Source organism: Sinocyclocheilus rhinocerous, unplaced genomic scaffold (genome assembly GCF_001515625.1).
Source record: "Sinocyclocheilus rhinocerous isolate Xijiao unplaced genomic scaffold, SAMN03320098_v1.1 scaffold351, whole genome shotgun sequence".
Classification (NCBI taxonomy): Eukaryota; Metazoa; Chordata; class Actinopteri; order Cypriniformes; family Cyprinidae; genus Sinocyclocheilus; species Sinocyclocheilus rhinocerous.
The window spans coordinates 151,703-172,343 of NW_015639774.1; the positions used below are offsets into that span (position 1 = coordinate 151,703).

The following is a 20,641-nucleotide window of genomic DNA, read 5'->3' on the forward strand; positions in this document are numbered from 1 at the left end:
GGCTGGTTGGGAAAAAAAAAACATTTTTTTTTAACATTGCCATCCTGAAAGTTTTGAAGCAGTGAGAAATAGTGTCCGAAAAGTAGCTAAACATTGCACTTGCCACTAGACTCTTGCCATATTAATACAGAATTCATTTACAGTCAAAGAAGCCTTCATGTTTAGCTCATCCCATTTAAAATGTTAAAGTCTGAACTGTCCATTTTATACCATCGTTTAACAGGCGGGTTTAAATGTAGCATTTAATTACCTAGACAGACTCTTATGGTTCTCAACAACAGTTGTGAAGTAGTCACAATTCTGCCTCAGGAAAGCTTTGGTCGGCTTCCTCTCAATGCCTAATTGAATCAGACCCTTTCACCCGCTATATTAATGAGTGCACCTGCACATTATGCAATATAATGTGACAGTATAATGTCATTAGAGATAATTAGATCTGCTGACTGTTTGGTTGGAAATAATCAGACTATAGTGTGTTCAAACACACTGAGTGGACTTTAAATGTAGCCCTGATGAACAAGTTGCCATGATGCAGCTCTAAAAAACAAAAGCATATCTGAATCACTGGACGCCATGGTGTCAAAGTCCATTCTGCTCTTTTATTAGCTAACAGTCTCCGTTCCTAATGACTCAAAGTTTATATTGTAGTAGTTTAATTCATATATATTACATTTGCTGGAGCTGCTGGTAGTGGGAGGCTGGTTGGGAAAAAAAAAATTTTTTTTTTAACATTGCCATCCTGAAAGTTTTGAAGCAGTGAGAAATAGTGTCCGAACAGTAGCTAAACATTGCACTTGCCACTAGACTCTTGCCATATTAATACAGAATTAATTTACAGTCAAAGAAGCCTTCATGTTTAGCTCATCCCATTTAAAATGTTAAAGTCTGAACTGTCCATTTTATACCATCGTTTAACAGGCGGGTTTAAATGTAGCATTTAATTACCTAGACAGACTCTTATGGTTCTCAACAACAGTTGTGAAGTAGTCACAATTCTGCCTCAGGAAAGCTTTGGTCGGCTTCCTCTCAATGCCTAATTGAATCAGACCCTTTCACCCGCTATATTAATGAGTGCACCTGCACATTATGCAATATAATGTGACAGTATAATGTCATTAGAGATAATTAGATCTGCTGACTGTTTGGTTGGACATAATCAGACTATAGTGTGTTCAAACACACTGAGTGGACTTTAAATGTAGCCCTGATGAACAAGTTGCCATGATGCAGCTCTAAAAAACAAAAGCATATCTGAATCACTGGATGCCATGGTGTCAAAGTCCATTCTGCTCTTTTATTAGCTAACAGTCTCCGTTCCTAATGACTCAAAGTTTATATTGTAGTAGTTTAATTGGAACTGAACGTTTGGAGGTATTTTAAAAACTGTATCTAATAAAACCTCAATCCTTTCAGGCTTTGCTTGACTTATTTACTTATGGAGGATGGGAATAAAATCCATCTTTAGCATTCAGAAATATGCTGCAGGATTCATTCTTTGTATATAGTTTAATACAGCTGAGATAATAAGCCGTATACCATCATTCTGTAGTGAATTTTGCTTTCGCCAACCTAGGGAGGCGAAATAGTGTAGTGATGGGTACTCTGGAAGAGGTTTGGATAAGTGATATTTACGTTCTCTGTGGTTGAGTGAGCAGTCCGGTAGCGGTGACTTCATCCACTGGTTGTGCTGGTAGCAATGCAGTGGGGAAAGGAGCAGGAATCCGTTTCGAGAGCCTTGAACACAAAGCGCTGGAGGATGCTGATCTCCTGGAGCACCAAAGGGTCCTAAAATCTGGAACACGCAGATGTGGCCCTGGAGTAGGTGCAGAAGGTCCTTAGCCTGGAACACGCAAGCAAAGGTACCTTGGAGTGAAGGTTTGCTCGCCGGAGCTTAACCTTGTTGCAGATGTCTGTGTGTTTTCTGCCTCTCTGGGCTAGAGGCTCAGAACTTGGTCGATCCGCTTTGTCTCTCAAGGATGGAGACTCAGGACGTGCTGCATCTGTTGTTGTCTCTCTGGAGAATACTCTGAATGAAGTCTGAAAGTAGATTATCTCTTTCCTCGCAGGCTGGAGGCTCAGAACGTGGTCGTATCTGTTGCTGCCTCGAAGCTGCAGACTCAGGACTTGGTATCTGTTATTGCCTCTTCCCTCACGGGCCCGAGGCTCAGAACGTTGGTGATCTGTTGCTGTCCTTTCCTTGACAGGACTCAGACTCAGAACGGAGATTGATCTGCTATTGTCTTACCCTTGCAGACAGGGGACTCAGAACAGTTGTTTCTTTTGCTGCCTTCCCTGTAACAGGCCGGAGACTCAGAACATAGGTTGATCTGCTATTGTCTCACTGGACGCGCTGGAGACTCAAAACTTTGGTGTTTCTGTTAACGTCTTTTCCATTGCAGTACTCAGACTCAGAACTTGCTCTGTTAGTGTCTCACCCTTACAGGCCTCAGACTCAGAACGGAGGTTGATCTGCTATTGTCTCACCGTTGCAGACAGGGGACTCAGAACAGTTGTTTCTGTTGCTACCTTCCCTGTAACAGGCCGGAGACTCAGAACAAGGAGTGTCTTTTGGGAAGGTACATTTATCCCTTTCCAAAGAGGAGGAGATTGCAATCTGGCACCTCTCCAATTACAGGCTGTGATTGACTGTTTCCATCAGAGTGGGAGGACACGGTGTGGCCCACCCTTCTTTCCTCCTGTGGAACTTATTTGCATAGTCCAAACACACATTCAGAAAAGTGTCACTAAAGTTTTACCGGTGCATTTCTCACTTACCAAACCAAAACCATAATACCTTTGACAATATTACGAACACATTAAGTCCAAACATGATGGGAAAAGATGGAACTGTCATGCATGCATTCATTTGTCCATTAACAGCTGAGTTTGTTTACCAAAGGTCTTCTTCTTACCCTCTAAGAGGTGTCTGGCTGTTATCCTGGCATCTTTATCTGATGGCGTTGGACAGTTTGCTTATGTTAGTCCACCAAGATCCAATCAAAATGTAGCAAACCTTTGTCCACTATTGTGGTCAGAGAGGGGCCATGCCATAAACTGGGCCCTGGAATGTGCTGTCCACTACAATTCTAATCATGATAATTCCACTATGGTTAATTTGATTCAAAAAGCTTCAAAAAGCTTGTGTGGATTTGATTAGTAAATCTGGATTGAGTGTTTTGAGATGATCGAATCCTGTGCTCATTGGAAAGGGCACATGTATCATTGCTTAGAAGTCTCTTAAAAGAAACTGACATTGGATAACTAAAAATAAATAACATTTGATTTTTTTTATATATATTTTATCATATGTCATCCGAAACCTTTGATATTTATTGAAAGCAATCAATAGCATGAGCACAATTTCTTAACGGCAGATAAAAAAAGTTTTTAGAAGGATTTTAAAGAAACACTGCCAAAGCAGCCAAAGAGAAACAGCTGACATGTTGTGCGTAAATCAAATGTGTGACCATTTGTTATGTGATTTACAAAGATTTCATATTTTATTATTTCAGTATAATATATTAAATTAATTAAAATTAATTGTAACAATACAAAATGTAAGTATATTATCGCCCATCTCTAATCTACTAAATGCAACTATAAGACATGAATACTATAATATTAAGTTATTATTAGAACAATTGCATCATGATTTTCTCTAAAGCTGCATTGACCCTAACCCTAACCCATGTGTAAAGAAAACCATGTGACTTGATTATTTACAACTTAATATACAAAATTTATGTTAATTAATATTATTTGATAAATGTTTTTTTTAGCATCTTGCGCCATGAGCATTGCATTTTTAAGTTAAAAATACTTCTACTAAACTGTCTTGATTTCTGGTTCATTCCATTGTGCTAGCTGTTTTGCACTTGTTAGCATGGCCCTGGTGGTAGGTACTGTAACTGCACCATCCATTGACGGACATTCAGAACTAGCCTAGTTGTCTATTGTGACAAAATAAATTTGTTGATGTCATTTTCCTTTGGCTCCAATATGGACCTCTTAGAGTAAACCCGAAACCGGGTCTACAGTGATACCGGGCTACCTTAGGATTGACAAGTCGAGTAGTACTCACCAACTAGTTTCTTTAGAAAATATGGAGTTTTGTATATCCATATTAAAAGAGTTGCCACCGATGTGTGAAAAAAGGTAATAAAGTGTAATTGACACATCTTGACTCATCTGAAGCGTGATGTTGTATGTATCTAGTTAATTTATTGTAATTTATTTATATGTTGAAATGCATAGGAAAGGCTTTGTGTGGATGTGCCGCACTGCACCTTGGTTTAAAAATACCTTCAAAAGTCTGAAACCTACCATGTCAACATACAGCATTGACCCCTATTTCAACCCTAATCCCATATTTCATACTGGAGGCACAAAGGTATTCCTTTTGACTAGTTCTTCAGTTTACTATTTTCAGCGAATGCTCGCGGAGGATTTCTGAGATGTGATTATCTTTTCATTTATTTGTTATTTTGCTCGGCTGCACAAAGTCACTGCATAATTTTAATAAATATATTCTATATTGACTCCCTTGTATCCTATGTATTACTACATGCTTATGGTATTAGGAAATCCATTTCAGCCATAGCAGCCACTGTAATTTCAGCTCTTTGTAGAATTTGGCTGAATGTCAGCAAAATAGCAGAAATGACCTCCCATTATCCAAAGAGTGCTTCCTGAGGCGCCGCCATTTGTGTATTCTTGGGAAAGTTCTGTTGAATCAACCGTGTGTCGGGATGGATGGCTTTATAGTCCATGAATTCAAGCGCTGCCGGAAAACTGTATGAGATTTCTGAGGATTATCTTTTCATTTATTTGTTATTTTGCTCGGCTGCACAAAGTCACTCTGCATAATTTTAATAAATATATTCTATATTGACTCCCTTGTATCCTATGTATTACTACATGCTTATGGTATTAGGAAATCCATTCCAGCCATAGCAGCCACTGTAATTTCAGCTCTTTGTAGAATTTGGCTGAATGTCAGCAAAATAGCAGAAATGACCTCCCATTATCCAAAGAGTGCTTCCTGAGGCGCCGCCGTTTGTGTATTCTTGGGAAAGTTCTGTTGAATCAACCGTGTGTCGGGATGGATGGCTTTATAGTCCATGAATTCAAGCGCTGTCGGAAAACTGTATGAATAGGATGAAGGAATAAAAGTCCTAATGCATGCAAAAGGCCTCATCATTCATCGGCTATTATCACAGATACTCGAGCCTTTGAAAGAGACATTAGCCAGATGGGATGTGAGCAGAATTCAAATATTGAAATTGTTCATTATTTTGCACACTCATATTCCTCCCTGCAGCAAATGCAGCTATGCCCAGATTAGATTTGTAGTTCAACAAAGTCAATTTAGCCCTTGAAGATTGATTTTAGATCTAAAAATGTCTCGGTAAAGTTATTTTTTGGTTTTGATGTGTAAATGATAGGAAGAAGACATTTAACCTACGTTGAACACATACAGAACAGAAGCCTGCAGTGTGACAGATTCCATCTAAATCTGTTTAAAACAGCATTTTACTTCTTTTATACTTTTATACTTTGAAAAAAGAAATGGTGACCTGTCATATGACCTGAAATATGCATTCATAAATATGTAACCAAATTTAACACATGCAATTTTAACTGTTATGCATCAGCTACTCACAAGCAAAAAATTAATGAACTTGAGTGTAATTTTTTGTTTATTCAAGTGCAGATAAATTAATTCGAACAAAATGAACCAGAATAGCAAAACAAAACCTAAGATAGATGTAATTATGTTTATTTTGCCAGATGTTGCCTCAAATAACAATGTCACACACCCAGTAAGATATACAAGTTACTCAACAGTTCATAAAAACAGATATCATGTGAGTTTATAATAACAATCTTTAATCAATTTTTTATCTTTTTACCATATTAAACTGTAAATTAAGATAAGTGGACTATTATTTGTGCCTGTTTCAGGTTTTGAATAATAATAAGGAAGGATCTTTGACATGTATTGATCTTAGCATGCCTTAATGCAAAAATCTGCACATTCATGAAATTAATCTGCTTAACTTCACAGTAAATCAAATCCAGAAATATTTCTCCCTACTTTAAATGCACAAGCTATCCTCAGATGAGCAGAAACTGACGTTAAAGACATTAGATCTATTCCCAACCATGAAAGATGGCAAAATCATGCAATGCTGTTTCTCTGAGCTGATAGAGATCAGAGCATAGGGCTTTAGCTTGTCATAGATTAATGAATATTTCTGCAGATGAAATCTGTTCAGTAAGCAGTCCAATGTGGAAAAAGTGAGTAGTGTGATAAATTAGTTCATGCACTGACTCATCATATTAAACATTTCGGAATTCTCCTTTCCATGTACAGAAACTCAGTCAAGACTGTGAATGTAGTAATATTTGAGGTCACCTCATTTGGGCATGTATTTCTTTTGAGGCTATTATGACTCATAAAGAGTTCTAGCTACTGAAACTTTATGGAGCACTATTTACAGAATGCACAAACAAAACTTATGTCTGCCTATATATCCTTTGAGAATTTATTGAGGGTTCAAAACTTCCAGGAATATGCCATTGCATGAAGCATGATGTTTTGATGAATGTATCTCTTGCATGAAAGCATCCCTTATGGCTAACTTAGATGTTTCTGCAAAGTAGGCCAAGACATCCATCAAGATTTACTCAAGCGGCTGCATATGTGCCATTGTCTAAAAAATGACAGAGGCCTCTGAATATTGACCTCTGAATATTAATTAAGTTAAGCTTTATATTTAGATGTATTGTTTAGATATCAGATCTGTAGTACAAAATTTGCTCATGTCAAAGTCAAAACGGCAATGTAAGCAATATATTAATGCCATTACAATTATTAAAGGGATAGTGCTTCTAGTTTCTTTCTTCTGCTGAACACAAAAGAAGATATTTTGAAGAATGATGGTAACCAAACAGTTGACTTCCATAGTATGGAAAAAAAATACAAATACAATACCAACATTCTTTGAAATATCTTCTTTTGTGTTTAGCAGATGGAAGCAATTCATACATGTTTGGAATGAGTAAATTACAGAATTTTCAACTATTCCTTTAAAATACACATGTATTCATTTATTTAGTACAGCTATTTGACATCTTATTTGATCTATTTTGTAGGCGAGAACATAGATGCATGAATTATAGAGCACGACTAGTTGGACTAGTCGTCCGTATGAGATCAAGGTTTTGCCCTGATATAAGTTTTTGTTTTGATAAATCAAAGTTGTAGCTCTACATCACAGCATGTATCCTTGATTTCACTTTAAAGAACACAAACAAGCAATAGAGAAGCGGAGAGCGTGTCTGAGAGCTGTGCACGACAGAGAACACTGCCGCTTTCCGTCACGTATGACAACCGCAACGACCACTCAGCAAAATATAAAACTCTTCAAATTCCATAGCCAGATTGCCTCTCAAACCACACACTGACAAAATGAAACTCCTGCTAAGCAATTGGAGATGCTTCTTTTGATGATGTATTCAGTCGGCCGTGGCAAAAAGTCTCTCCTGTCTTGATTGTAAATGCCAACTATGGCTGTATAGTGGTTATTTTGATAATATGTTTGATTCTTGCTTTTATCTTGTCCTGATGCCTCTTTTCAGTATCTACACAAAAATAATTCTAAGTCTTACTTAATTTAAGAAAGTTTTTCCACATGGTTTAATTTATTTCATTCAAATTAAGTCAAATTAAGTGGATTAGGTTAAACCGATGTAATATAGTATGTTTAAATTAACTTTTGGTTTGTCACACTTAATCTTAAGTCTGAAAAAAAAAGTAAATGTTTTTCATTTATATTCTACATGATTCATTTAAGAAGGTTTGCAAGAGAACTTCAATGCAAGAGAACATATAACACAAGTTATCGTTTTAGTTATTGTTCTTGGTGTGATTGGGCCCTTACTACATTTTATTTTACAGGAACGTATAACTTAATTTAAATTCACATGTTCATTCACTTCATTTTCTGTACAGATATAATAGTGCATGTTATGTATATAGTGTCATTCAGAAAGGTTTTACAGCAGTACACAATATTATTTTACCATAGATCTAGACAGGAATTATAGTAGTAGCATCAATGGCTTTATATTTCACACAAAAGTCAGATAAAGAGATGGCACTTTTAGGTTTAAGCAGAGCAGTGGAAAAATAATATGAAATCCACACCTCAAGATAACAATTAAAACTTACAGGAAGCATCTGGCCATGTGTTTTAACTGAAGCAAAGAAGCAAAATAGATATTACCTTGTTACAATTCGAAGAGATCACCTTAACCGATGGTCCACAAGATCACCTTTGAGAGATTATGAATGGTCTCGCAAAACCCCATGAAACTTGAATAAATCACAATTTATTCTCATTATTATAATGTATTTATTTTTATTTGAATTGACACAAGGTTAAGCTGTTTCAACTAAAGTATTTTAAATTTATCCCTGTGACGAGAGGGGCGGGGCCGAGAGCCGTGGGAATGGAGCGAGGCCGGTGGAGTAATTGCTGTTGTTCACCGGTTGAGGAGCGGTCATGAGTGGCCGCTCGGCCCGCGGTCTGTGGAGCGGCGGCCATCTCACGTAGCACTTCAACTGCCTGGAGATGCTGGCCGTGTTTCTAGCAAAGTTGAAACACGTTCTCCCGGACCTAAGAGGTCGCCATGTGTCGGTGCGCACCACCGTTATATCAACCACCAGGGAGGTCTGCGTCCGCACCCCTCGCTGAGAGCAGTTCACACTTCTGGGCTTCTCATTATGGGAGCAGACATCCTGTCGAGGCAGGAGCCGAGGCCCGGGGAACGGAGAGTTTTGGGCAGGCTCAGGTGGACCTGATCGCGACTCGAGAGACAGCGCACTGTTCCCTCTGGTACTCTCTGACTCATCCAGCTCAACTGGGGCTGGATGCCATGGTGCAGACTTGGCCGAGGCTTCGTCTGTATGCCTTTCCCCCAATTGCTCTGCTCCCGGGAGTTCTGGAGAGAGTGCGCCGGGACGGAATCCGGCTGCTGCTAGTAGCCCCGTTCTGGCCGGGCCGAGTATGGTTCTCGGACCTGATTTCCTCGACGGCTCTGCTTGGGAGTTTCCTGTCAGGAGGGACCTCCTCTCACAGGCGGAGGGCTCGATATTCCACCCCCGCCCGGAGTTGTGGATGTTAGGGGTGTGGCCCCTGAGGGGGCACAGCTCGTAGCTTCCGGTCTCTCAACCGAGGTTGTTGAGACCATCCTCCAATCCAGAACTCCCTCCACGAGGAAACTGTATGTCCTGAAGTGGAAACTTTTCACTTCTTGGTGAGGAGACCGCCAGCTCGACCCAGTCAACTGCCCGGTTGGTACAGTTCTGGAGTTCCTGCAGGCCCTTCTCTCTGCAGGGTTGACCCACTCCGCCCTGAAGGTCTACGTGGTGGCCATTGCGGCCTACCACGCCCCTCTCTATGGCCAGTCAGTGGGCAGACAACCCCTGGTTACATGTTTCCTCCTCGGTCCACTGAGGCTGAGGCCTCCGGCCAAAGAAGCTTATGCTAAGCGGTGGATCAGGATGCTATTCCAAAGCCTCGAGTCTTCTGATCTCCCCTCTCTTATGGGGGTCAAGACTCACTCCTTCTGAAGTTGGCCTTTGGGTGGGATGTCCCCGCCTACTTTGCCTGCATTCTGCGTGGCTCCTTCTCTCGCTTTAGCTGTGCTCTTCCACACTAGGCAGGGACTTGTAAGTCTGGCGGCGTGGGCATTCTCGTTCCCAAAGCGCTTCGACGCAGCTCGAGTTCCTGAAGGGGAACGTCTCCAGGTTTCGTATGTAACCATGGTTCCCCGAAGGGAACGAGACGCTGCATCTCGGTTCCCTTCGGGGAACCATGGTTACATAACCTGGAGACGTTTTTAATGAATATCTCTTAATGCCAGTGCATTTTGTCAGGCAGACTTGTTTTAAGAATAGTTTTTAAAAAAAGTGGAAAAATAAACTAAATATTCAAGATATATCTTGTTTTTTCATGAAAAATTTGACAATTTTTTTTTTTTTAAAGACAAGACGTGTCCACGCAGCTCTGCATCGTGCCTAACAACCCCGCTTAACTGTTCTGAATTCACTGTAAACCACAACATTTGGGGGCTTATTGCTTTATGAAGTCATACAATAAAATTGTGTGAGGAACAACATTAAATGACAGTCATTATTAACTAGAAATCTTCATTCTTCATCCAGCATATTCAAATTGAAGTATCATAAAATTTAAGCTCTGGCACAGGATTTCAGTAAACAGCAACTTTAATTTCTGTCTGTTTGTCATACAAGTGTAAGCTATCTGATTTCTTCACACAGCCTCCAAAACATGCCCATCTTGTTACAAAATTTAGCTGTGATTTCAATCATTTTATTGACGCCCCTAAAATTCAAGATATGAGGGCAAAAAATGCCCCTGTATGAGTTTTTGTCTTATATTTGTATGATATGATATGGTTAATCAATATCATACAAACAAGAGAGCTGTTTTTTTCCCCTGAATATCTGCACAATAACAAATGTGATAGATATTTTATACAGTAATTCAATAAATTCAGATGAAGTAATCTGACCGAATAACTCATTACTTGCCGCCACCAACAGTTTTAGTTTTAATATTGAGAGTACGATTTAATTTTTTTTTTAATAATTTCATTTTTTCAATATTCATTAAAAAAATAATACCCATTTATTATCATTAGTTATGCAATCAAATTATTTATTTCTAAAGCTACTTTTTGTATTGTCTATTCAATGCTTCTCTCATCTACCACAATAATGACTTTAGATTATCTTTTGGGGGATCGTTTCTCAGCCAAAATTAATGTGTGATTAATTTGAGATTAATTTAAATAATTAATTATTTCTATTATTATCATTATTATAAATAATTAATCGGCACATCATGTAAGTAATTAGCTTAAAAATGTTATTCACTTGACAGCCCTACTGAAAACAGGTATGGCAGCATGAGCTGCTACTGGATAAATTGAAGTTGTGCTGACCAGGTAAAACCACTTAAGAACAGGAGCGGGTGCACTTACTAAAGGCCTATCATTTACTAGCAACCCACTGACAGCCTCAGGGTTATTAATAGATCTTGCCGAAATGAAAGTAAACACAACCTTAGCTTGGAGGAACTGTCTGTCTTCTTTAATGTGTCAGGTAATAATGGCCATACTTAGTTCCCTCACAAAGACAAATTGGCGCAGCCAAAGAGCGCTAGGCAACTCTACCATTCCACTCTGGCTAAATGAAAAACTCATCCCAAGGGAAGAAATAGTTTAAAAGATCTTAGGGAAGCTCTGTTCAGCTGTATTAGTCAGCAGAACCGCACCATTAAAAATGAGCTGTTTAGATAAATCAATTAGGTAAAGAATAGCAGTACTTCTCCATTTCTGCAAGGTTGGTAAGCAATTCTATCACACTAGTGGCATCGTATAATGTTGGCTAAGTCTTGTGGCTATATATTACCAACAGTGTTTATTTGAAAGTTTATTCCAGTGTCTTGCCCCATATACTTCCATTGTAAGTGCATTCCCATAAACATGATTCTTGGTTGCATTTAAAAAAAAGGATACATCTTTAAAAAATGGGATCAGTAGGGGAACAGTAAAAAAAAAAAAAAAAAAAAGCATCCATTTACTTGGAACACACAAGACGATATTTTCAAAAATACTATAGTGCTAATATTCATACAGTAAAAGTAAGTGGGATCCAGTGCTGTTTCTCATTGAATTTCATTGAATTTGTATTGTTTGGACAAAAATGGTTAAACATTCTTGAAAATATCTTAGCTTAACAGAAGAAAGAAAATAATACAGTTTGAAAGTAAAACCGATGAAAACTTAATATTTTTAGGTGAACTATCCCTCATTTTCAGGTTAAAATAGCTTAAAATCTAGATGAAGATATATTTACTCAAGAAGCAACTCTTTAATGCAAGTGTATTTTGTCTTACTTCGCTGGCAGACTTGTTTGAAGTATAAACAAGTTTAAAAAATGTAACAAATATGCTTGTGCACTGTGCAGCAAGACAAAATATACTTATATACCAGCGACATGCAGCTGCAAATTCTTTGCATTCCCAAGCCTTTTGAGAGAATGAGTTCAGGAACTGCTAACTAATATTAACAATACTATAAATTCCCTTGTCATTTGAGGTGTAACATATAGCTTACATTATAGAATGCCGGGAATATGTATGCAACTGTTATTTATTTGCCAAATGACGATAATTTTATGCAAATCTGAGCCAGTTTGGAGCGATTTGGATGACCGTATATGCTCTATTACGAGTCCTCATTATACTCATTGGTTCTCTGGCATGTGGGTGATTTCATGCACAAGAAAATGAATTGCTTGTCCAAAAAACTGTGCTGTAGCTGCCAGATCTTGATTATCAAAAATAAAATTGTATTGTATGCAAATTTAACTCGACTAAATCAAATAAACAATAAAATATGTATATGTTCATGTTTTCTCAAGCAAAGCTAATTTTAAAATGTCAAAAATCCAAATTTAAAATAATTTTTTTTTGCCACCAACAACGTATGTTGAAGGTAGGGCTGAACGATTAATTGCATTTGCGATAATATTGCGATTTGAAAAAACAAATTACACTTGGTCATGTGACACGCGAGAGTAAAGAGGTGTGTTCAACTTGATCGCTGTATCAAAGTACGGCGAGAGAAAGCATAAGGAGACGTCCGCTCTCTTATAGCTCTTGCAGTACTTTGACGACACACACCGATCGGTCTAAGCAGCGCTGCTTCAAGTCGAACACATCTAAGCAGTCTTCAGAGCATCAAGTTGGCACGCTACAGTGTTGCCAAGTCCGCGGTTTGGGGAACCCCTCCAAAAAATGTGTATTTTACCACCTGGAACGCGATTTTTACCGGTGAACCCCCCTCGAAACGCGATTGGGCTAGTTTTGAGTAGCAATTGGGCAGGTTTTGTTGTGAAAACCTGGCAACCCTGGCAATCTACACACAGAAATGTTTGAAAGCTTATATAATAAACATACTTCAAAACGGCACATTGAAATTACTCAAGCAGTAACAGTGTTACGGTGCATTTCATTACTGAAGACTTCGACCTTAAGAGTCAATATACTGTAATTGTAGTTGTTAAATAAAAATGTCATTCATATCAATTCATGCATCACCTAATTTCATTTGAACATATAGGCTGGCCTACAGAAAATAACATTTATGCTTAATCTATTTAATATTGTGTTTGGTCATACTATACAATGATTTATAGCTTGTCTTTGTTGAATAATACAGAACATAAAGAGCTTTAAAAAATAATTGCATATTAAATCGCAATCGCAATATTGGTAAAAAAAGATCACAATTAGATTATTTTCCAAAATCATTCAGCCCTAGTTGAAGGTACACATTATTTGGCAACATGCTTAAGCAAACTAACCTAAATGAAAAATGTTGAATATTTTTATTGTTCCATTTGTTTTCCCCATGCTTGACAAATACTGCATGTGTGACGTGTGTGTATGTGTGTGGGTAAGCATGTGCCAGAAATAGCCATTAGGAAAAGCCTCATAGCTGTTGGCTATTTGGTCATGGGTATTTTTTATTTGATAATAAATTAGATAGCATGCCACTGTTATATAGTAAAACTAAGATAGTCTAATGGAACAAGTCCTAATATCAAATGCAGTGATGCATTTTAAGTAAATGTATCTTGGTTTTACCTGGAAAATGGAACAAAAAAGACAAGTCAAGACATTTTTTGCACTAGAGCTAAAGGCTGATGAATTTTCCATGGAACACAAAAGACACAATGAAGACATTCACACAACTCTTTTCCACTAAGACCATGACTGTCAAGCTCCAAAAAGGACCATAAATGTCCCATTTCCATAAAGTAGTATGAATTGTGCACTGCATTCCAAGTCTTCTGCAGTCATACAGTACAATAACAGTGCGATGAATGACATTAAATTGCAGTCACTATTAACTGGAAATCATTAATTCTTCATTCAGTATATTCAAATTGGAGCACCATGAAATTTAAGCAATATTGGAGGGTTTTCAACTACTTAAAGGGATAATTCACCAAAAAAAAAAAAAATGCTGTTAATGTACTCGCTCTCAGACCATCCAAGATGACTTTTTATTCAGTAAGAAATGTTTAGCTGAAACCATGGTCCTTGGTGATTCATAAAATGCAAGTCAGTGGCTACCAGCACTTGAATGTCAAAAAAAGCATATACAGGTAAGACAAAAATTAATACCTATGGCTCCTGACAATATAGAAGAGGTCTTACAAAGCAAAACGATTGGTCTGTGCAAGAAACTGAACATTATTTACAACATTATTACATGTAATCCATAGGCTCACGCAAATGGGGAAATCCGATTCCTTTCTGCAAACTGGCTCTTTCGGTCAGTTTGTTTCAAAGAACTCGTTCAAATAACAGTTTCACCAGTTTGTTAAATAAAGTAAATAAAGCATGTAAAGTAAAGCATATAAAGTAAATAAACTAGTCTTCATCAGCCCATCTTTTTACATAAACCATGACAAACCATAAAAAAAACATTCATTTTACCCTTCATTCAAGTGCACAGTTCATGCATGCTCATATCAGCAGCTCATCAGTCTTCAGTCCGAGTTGGAACTGTTTCCTCAGTTCAGTGACGGTTGGAGGAACTGGAGCGCTGAATGAGTTGGCAAAAACCAGCATCATAGGATCATATATGCTGGTTTTTCTTGCATATCCCAATTGTTTTGCTTCATGAGACCTCAAAATATATTAAGAGCCACGAGTATTAATTTAATGTCTTGCTGTATATCCTTTTTTTGACTCGCAAGTGTCAGTAGCCGCTGACTTGCATTTTATGAATCCTCAAGCACCATGGTTTCAGCTAAAAATCTTCTTTACTTTTATACTGAAGAAAAAAAGTCATATATATCAATGCCTAAGAGTAGGTAAATTAACAGCAAATTTTCATTTTTGGATGAAGTATTCCTTTAAATTGGGGTATTTTTGTAATGTTTTCCTTTTTCTGAGTTTGCTCGAGGTTTTTGAGAGCTGCATGAACATTCTCTAAAATGTTGTCCATTTGTTTTCCACAGAAAAAAAAAACACAGCAAATGGTTTTGGAGCATATAATTCCTGAATTTTCATTTTTGTCTCAACTATCCCTTTAGGTTTTTCAGCTACCAGAGAAGCCGTCATTAAAGGTCCCCTGAAATGCTTAGAAACACGCAGCGTTACTCTGTGTTGACGTCATTTTAACTGAAACAAGAAGACAGGGCGGGACATATCAAGCAGCCCCTTTTTAAAATAGCCAATAGCGTTTGTTTATATCACAGCTTGGGCTAGAGCCGTTCAGAGCCGTTTAGCTCCGTAAAGCCGCATTTGACAGGGTATGCCAGCCACAATCTCATCCATATTGCTATAAAATATAGCATTCTGTGTAGAATTCAAATAGCGATACACATTTGATTGGACAGAAAGTTTGATGAGAACCTGAAGTACGATGTGACGTCAAAAAAATCGTTGAGCCGTTTTGGCGGAAGTGACGAACTACAAGCTTTGATGCTTATTAATGCTTATATCTTCTAAATGCGAATTTTGTCACTGTTTTGGAGCACACTGCCTTATAGATAACCTTAAGACTAACATATTGATATTACACCCAAAAAACTTTAATTTTGATTTCATGGGGACTTTAAGGGGTGTTGTGTTCAGCTGAACAATGTCTCCGAAACTGTATGAATGGCAATTTAATGCTGCACAGAGCAGAGGAGGGTTGATGGCTGGGAATTAATGCCTGTACTTTGAAAGCAGGTCTGCTCTTTCTGATGAAACCGGTGTTCTTTACAAAGCGCCTGGGAAATGGATTTTTCCACAGGTGCCAATATCTTCTCTAAATGGCCACGTGCTCTAATATGTCTTAATGATTGACCACTTTCATGAGCCCTGTGGGGGAGAGTTTCACTGGCTCAAGTTGCAGGGAATATAAGCGTCAGGACTGTGTGATGGAGGTACTGAGTCTGTGGAGGTGCTTTTATACAAGTCAAGGGAGCACATGTGCACTTAAAGTGTGATGGGACTTTATTTACTTCAACTTATTTCAGATTTTGAGAATCAATTTCACACAAACTAATTATTTCTTACCTGTGAAGGGAGATGCTTCTGTTCTGTATACAGCAGCTTCTATGTTGTTAGTCCTGGTCACCCTTTCACCTATAAGGTTCACTCGGTTTATGTTCTACACACAGGTGCTTCATTTTTCTTTTGAAAGAGATATCACAGCATTTTTGGGAGCTATATTGTAGATTATTTGAATATAGATCACTCAAATGCATGTTGAAATGACGTGATGATTTTATGTTGGCAGGATTCAGTCGGGGTCGTATCTCAGCACCGGTTGGTTCACACTCATTCTGGCCATGGACATGTGCAAGGAGATCCGAGTTTACGGCATGATCAATGACACGTACTGCAAGTAAGACTGACATGCAATCTATCACTTGACAATGGGCTTTAAAGAAGCTTCACCTGTTTCCAGAGTGAAATAGGAGAGCAGAGCTGATACAAGAGCAGCGCTGTGGGTTTCATTTAAACATTGGGGGAAGTGTCCACCCTGCCATAATACAGACATGCAAACAAATATCTTTGCTTCAGAATTCTTCACTAGTTATCATTTTAGATCATGCAATGTTGCAATATGTTTTATCATACTTTGAACCCGTCAAAAAAATATGTGTACCTAACGTAAAATAACACAATTGCAGTATGATTTGCTGCATGATAAGAGTAGTGCTACATTCAGTTCCATTGAGTGATTCTTTCATATTCGGTTCATTAATTTGAAGGTATACTCAGTAGCTGCCTCATTTTAGAAATGTAACCATTACATTCCAAAGTAAGAAAGAAATTACAATGATTTATACCTCACAAGGAATAACAGTTCGCTTTGCAATGATTACTTTTCTGAAATGAGACATCTTGGATGAAGCATGCAGCTAACAAATGTGAACTTCGGAGGGCACAACCTACGAAACGAGACACAAGGAGTAGTTTTTGGCTGCATCCAAAATCGCATACTATATAGTATGTGAAGAACAGTATGTGAAAAGACTGGTATGTTTGGATTCACAGTATTCATAAAACAGTAGCTGAAAACATCCCAGATGACCTACTGCTTCTGGTTAGATGGTAAAGTGTGCATCTGATATGGAGAGATACGGATGATAACAAGAGGTAAAACAAGAACCAAGTGTCTATTCATAATAAATATAATAACAGGTGTATAACATAATTAGTGTCCATGGCAACAAATGAAAAGCGTGAACAAAGAAAACAGGAACATAACACAGGAAAACCAGTTAGAATATACTAAAGGTCTAAAAACCAGCCACAGGAGAGGATTTGTGAATGACAGCAGCGGTCACTGTAGGTCACCATGGCTAATGCAGTATGTCCGGATTAAATTCATACTACATACATTCATGCTATATAGAATGTACTTTTTTAACAGTCATGAAGTAATTACTTGTTCAAACAAAGTACCTGCTCAAACTAAGTGTATGTGATTTCATTAGCAGTCTTTGTTTGCTGATGTTGCGCTGACCGATATGTAATATTGAACTAATACTGACACCTAGAGGTGTGGATGTAGCATCAAAAAACACAAAAGCAACCGTTTTCGGTTACCAGTCATTGTAGAAATACTCTACTGCCACGTAAGGCATAATCCACGGCTAAGTGTGCATTTAACGATTTTATACAGGGCTGTTCAATGCATGAATCTGATTGGTTGAAGGAATGTTCTATGGTGTGCACTTAATTTTGTATTGGTAAAGTAGTTCCAGGCAGGTCTTGACCACATCAAAAACTATAGAATACCCAAGACGTGTCACTCGTATAGTTTTGAATGGGTAAAATGCAACTCTCAATATTGCTGCTCTATCGAAGGAAGCCCTGCCTTCTGAGTAAAAGAGCCAATCGCTAATCGATAAAGTCATCAGGTCACTACAGCTGCCGTTAGAAGTCCCGTTTGCTATAGAAACAGTCAGCTTTCTGAGACGCACGCTTACGACTGCGCACTGGCTGGTCTAGCCTGAAAATAAGCTTTTTTTAACGCCATTTGAGGAAAAGAAACAACATTTATGAACCAGTTGTTGTCAGATTTCACTGGTGATTTCAAATATGAAATTTAATCTTAAACTTGGCGAACAGTTTTGGAGAATTTGATGTTTCCCCATTCAAAGAGATAGGAGCTGCACTTGCATGCCAAGAGGTGTTTCAAAGATGGCCGCTGAGTGAAATTACTTGCCTTAAAGGGAGTTTGATTACATTTCCATATCACTTCAGCACATGTCCATATCCATATGTTTTCAGTTATTTCAAAGGTCCTTACAGCCTAAAATATTTCCATAGGGGTGGCCTAAGTAGGGGCCTGTAACCAGTCTTCTTTACTGTCCTCCACTGACCATGATCACTTGCTAGTGGTCATACTGGATGCATTAAAATAACTGTTAATTTGGTTAATTTACAAAGTTATTTTATCTACGTTTTAACGCACAATCAGAATAAAATATTTAGATAGACCACAGTGAATGATAACTTTATTACAGATTAATTGAAAGTATTACGATTAATGAAGATTAAAGAATAATTTAAGTGAAAGTATATTTTAATGGGGAGGTAAGCGACAAGCATTCAGCTGGTCATGTTTCTAGTAATTAGCTGATCATATTTGAAACACTCTTTCCAATAGTATTATTGTTTTATTTACTAGTATTTTGAGAAAAGTAAAATTTCTTGTTTTACTTTAAAAATAATTTTCTAAAAAAGTATTTTGGGCTCTTTCATCCTTACTGCAATATATTGTTACCAAAATTGCCAAAATAGTCTGACTGTTGTCTGGTTTTCTAACACACTGTTATGCATGTCTCCTGACACTGTGATTCTGTAGTTCACTGGCTGCATATAAACCCCTTTACCATGAATCTCACACTATGTTTCCATTTTAATGATAGTGTCCTTAACTACCTCACGCCCCCCTCTGCTGCAGATAGACATAAGCATAGCACGCAATGATGTGATTAGCGTGTTTGTAAAGAAGCTATTATAGTCTGTTTTCCCAGCCATTTATTCATTTTGCTCTCCCTTTCAAAACAATGAGCAATTTTCATTTCACAGCAACTCCCAGACACCTGTAAAGACTGGCAAATGAGAAAACAGTGGCTACAACAAAGTTATTTTGATGAAAGGCAGTTCTTCTGGGAAGTTTCTATTTTAGGATACAGTGCAGAGCTGTTGTTGTAATTGACCTCGCTGGATTTTTTGTAATTAAAATTCAACAGGTGCTACTGGGAGAGAAAAATTGAATCTATTTGTGAGGGGAAAAAGTCCTTCTGAGCTACCATTTCTCCACAGAAATTCTCCTTATAGACTCAGAGCACTCAGTCTTTGAATAAAAAGTAGCAATGGGTTAAAGCTTCAACAACATCAAAACTGCTACAGGCTTCCTGGTCTTTATTGTGCACAATTCATCAGTGCATCACAGAGAAAAACATCCTCGTTTTTCATTTTCCAATGTTTTTTCGGTTTCACTCAGAAATACGTGATGCAGAAATAAAATAGATGGTAAATGCCTTTTAAAATATCCTGAAAATGACACTTTATAGTATGATTTATAGAGATGGAATAACAAAGTAACATTTATTTATTTTTACATTTTAGATCAGAAGGCTACAGGAAGGTGCCGTACCACTATTATGAAGCAGGAAGTCGTGACGAATGTGCCGAATACCTCCTGCACGAGAGTGCCCCTTACGGCGGGCACCGGTTCATCACAGAGAAGGCTGTTTTCGCAAAGTGGGCTAAGACGCACCCCATCAAGTTTTTCAGTCCAGAGTGGCAGCTGTTATGACCAAGACTCCCTTTCTTTCAGAATATCCCCTGATACTACAGCTCTGTTGGCTCGTTCCTCCTGCATCGTAAAGTAATGCTCACAAAATGTGCCACGCAATGGCTAAACAAATCATTCCAATTGCGATTTCAAATAGCAGTTGTCTGAGTGAAGTAAGTCCCATCGTGACCATGAAGAGAGGTTTGGTTTCTAATGAACCTCGTGTTGATATCACGGAGAAGGCTGTTTTCGCAAAGTGGGCTAAGACGCACCCCATCAAGTTTTTCAGTCCAGAGTGGCAGCTGTTATGACCAAGACTCCCTTTCTTTCAGAATATCCCCTGATACTACAGCTCTGTTGGCTCGTTCCTCCTGCATCGTAAAGTAATGCTCACAAAATGTGCCACGCAATGGGTAAACAAATCATTCCAATTGCGACTTCAAATAGCAGTTGTCTGAGTGAAGTAAGTCCCAACGTGACCATGAAGAGAGATTTGGTTTCTAATGAACCTCGTGTTGATCATGGTGTGATCAAATAGTGTATTTTGCATGTTCTCGTTTTATACTCATCTGGACAAGCAAGTACTGTATGTTTTTCAGAGCACACGTATTGCAAAAAAGATCTACAAAGAATGTCACATCCTTGCTTTAGCTTTCATCACCTCAAATGGGCTCAATTTAGGGCTGGCCGATATACCAAATTATCTATAAAGTTA

General features: G+C 38.1%; 1 protein-coding gene across 1 annotated transcript; it reads left to right on the top strand.

Moving 5' to 3' along the window:
* Nucleotides 1–16,407: 16,407 nt before the first annotated feature.
* On the top strand, nt 16,408–20,331 carry LOC107751865 (alpha-N-acetylgalactosaminide alpha-2,6-sialyltransferase 3-like). The gene is made up of 3 exons (XM_016567631.1): nt 16,408–16,512; nt 19,758–19,878; nt 20,169–20,331. The coding sequence occupies exons 1-3, from the start codon at nt 16,457–16,459 to the stop codon at nt 20,235–20,237; spliced, it is 246 nt and encodes an 81-aa protein (XP_016423117.1). The 5' UTR covers nt 16,408–16,456; the 3' UTR covers nt 20,238–20,331.
* The last annotated feature ends 310 nt before the right edge of the window (nt 20,332–20,641 follow it).

Bases quoted from the DNA above. Each gene is read 5' to 3' on its own strand.
- LOC107751865 (XM_016567631.1), top strand. From the start codon at position 16,457: ATGGACATGTGCAAGGAGATCCGAGTTTACGGCATGATCAATGACACG. The intron at 16,513-19,757 runs GTAAGACTGACA...TTTACATTTTAG, and splicing joins ATCAATGACACGTACTGCAA to ATCAGAAGGCTACAGGAAGG. The intron at 19,879-20,168 runs GCTGTTTTCGCA...ATCACGGAGAAG, and splicing joins ACCGGTTCATCACAGAGAAG to GCTGTTTTCGCAAAGTGGGC.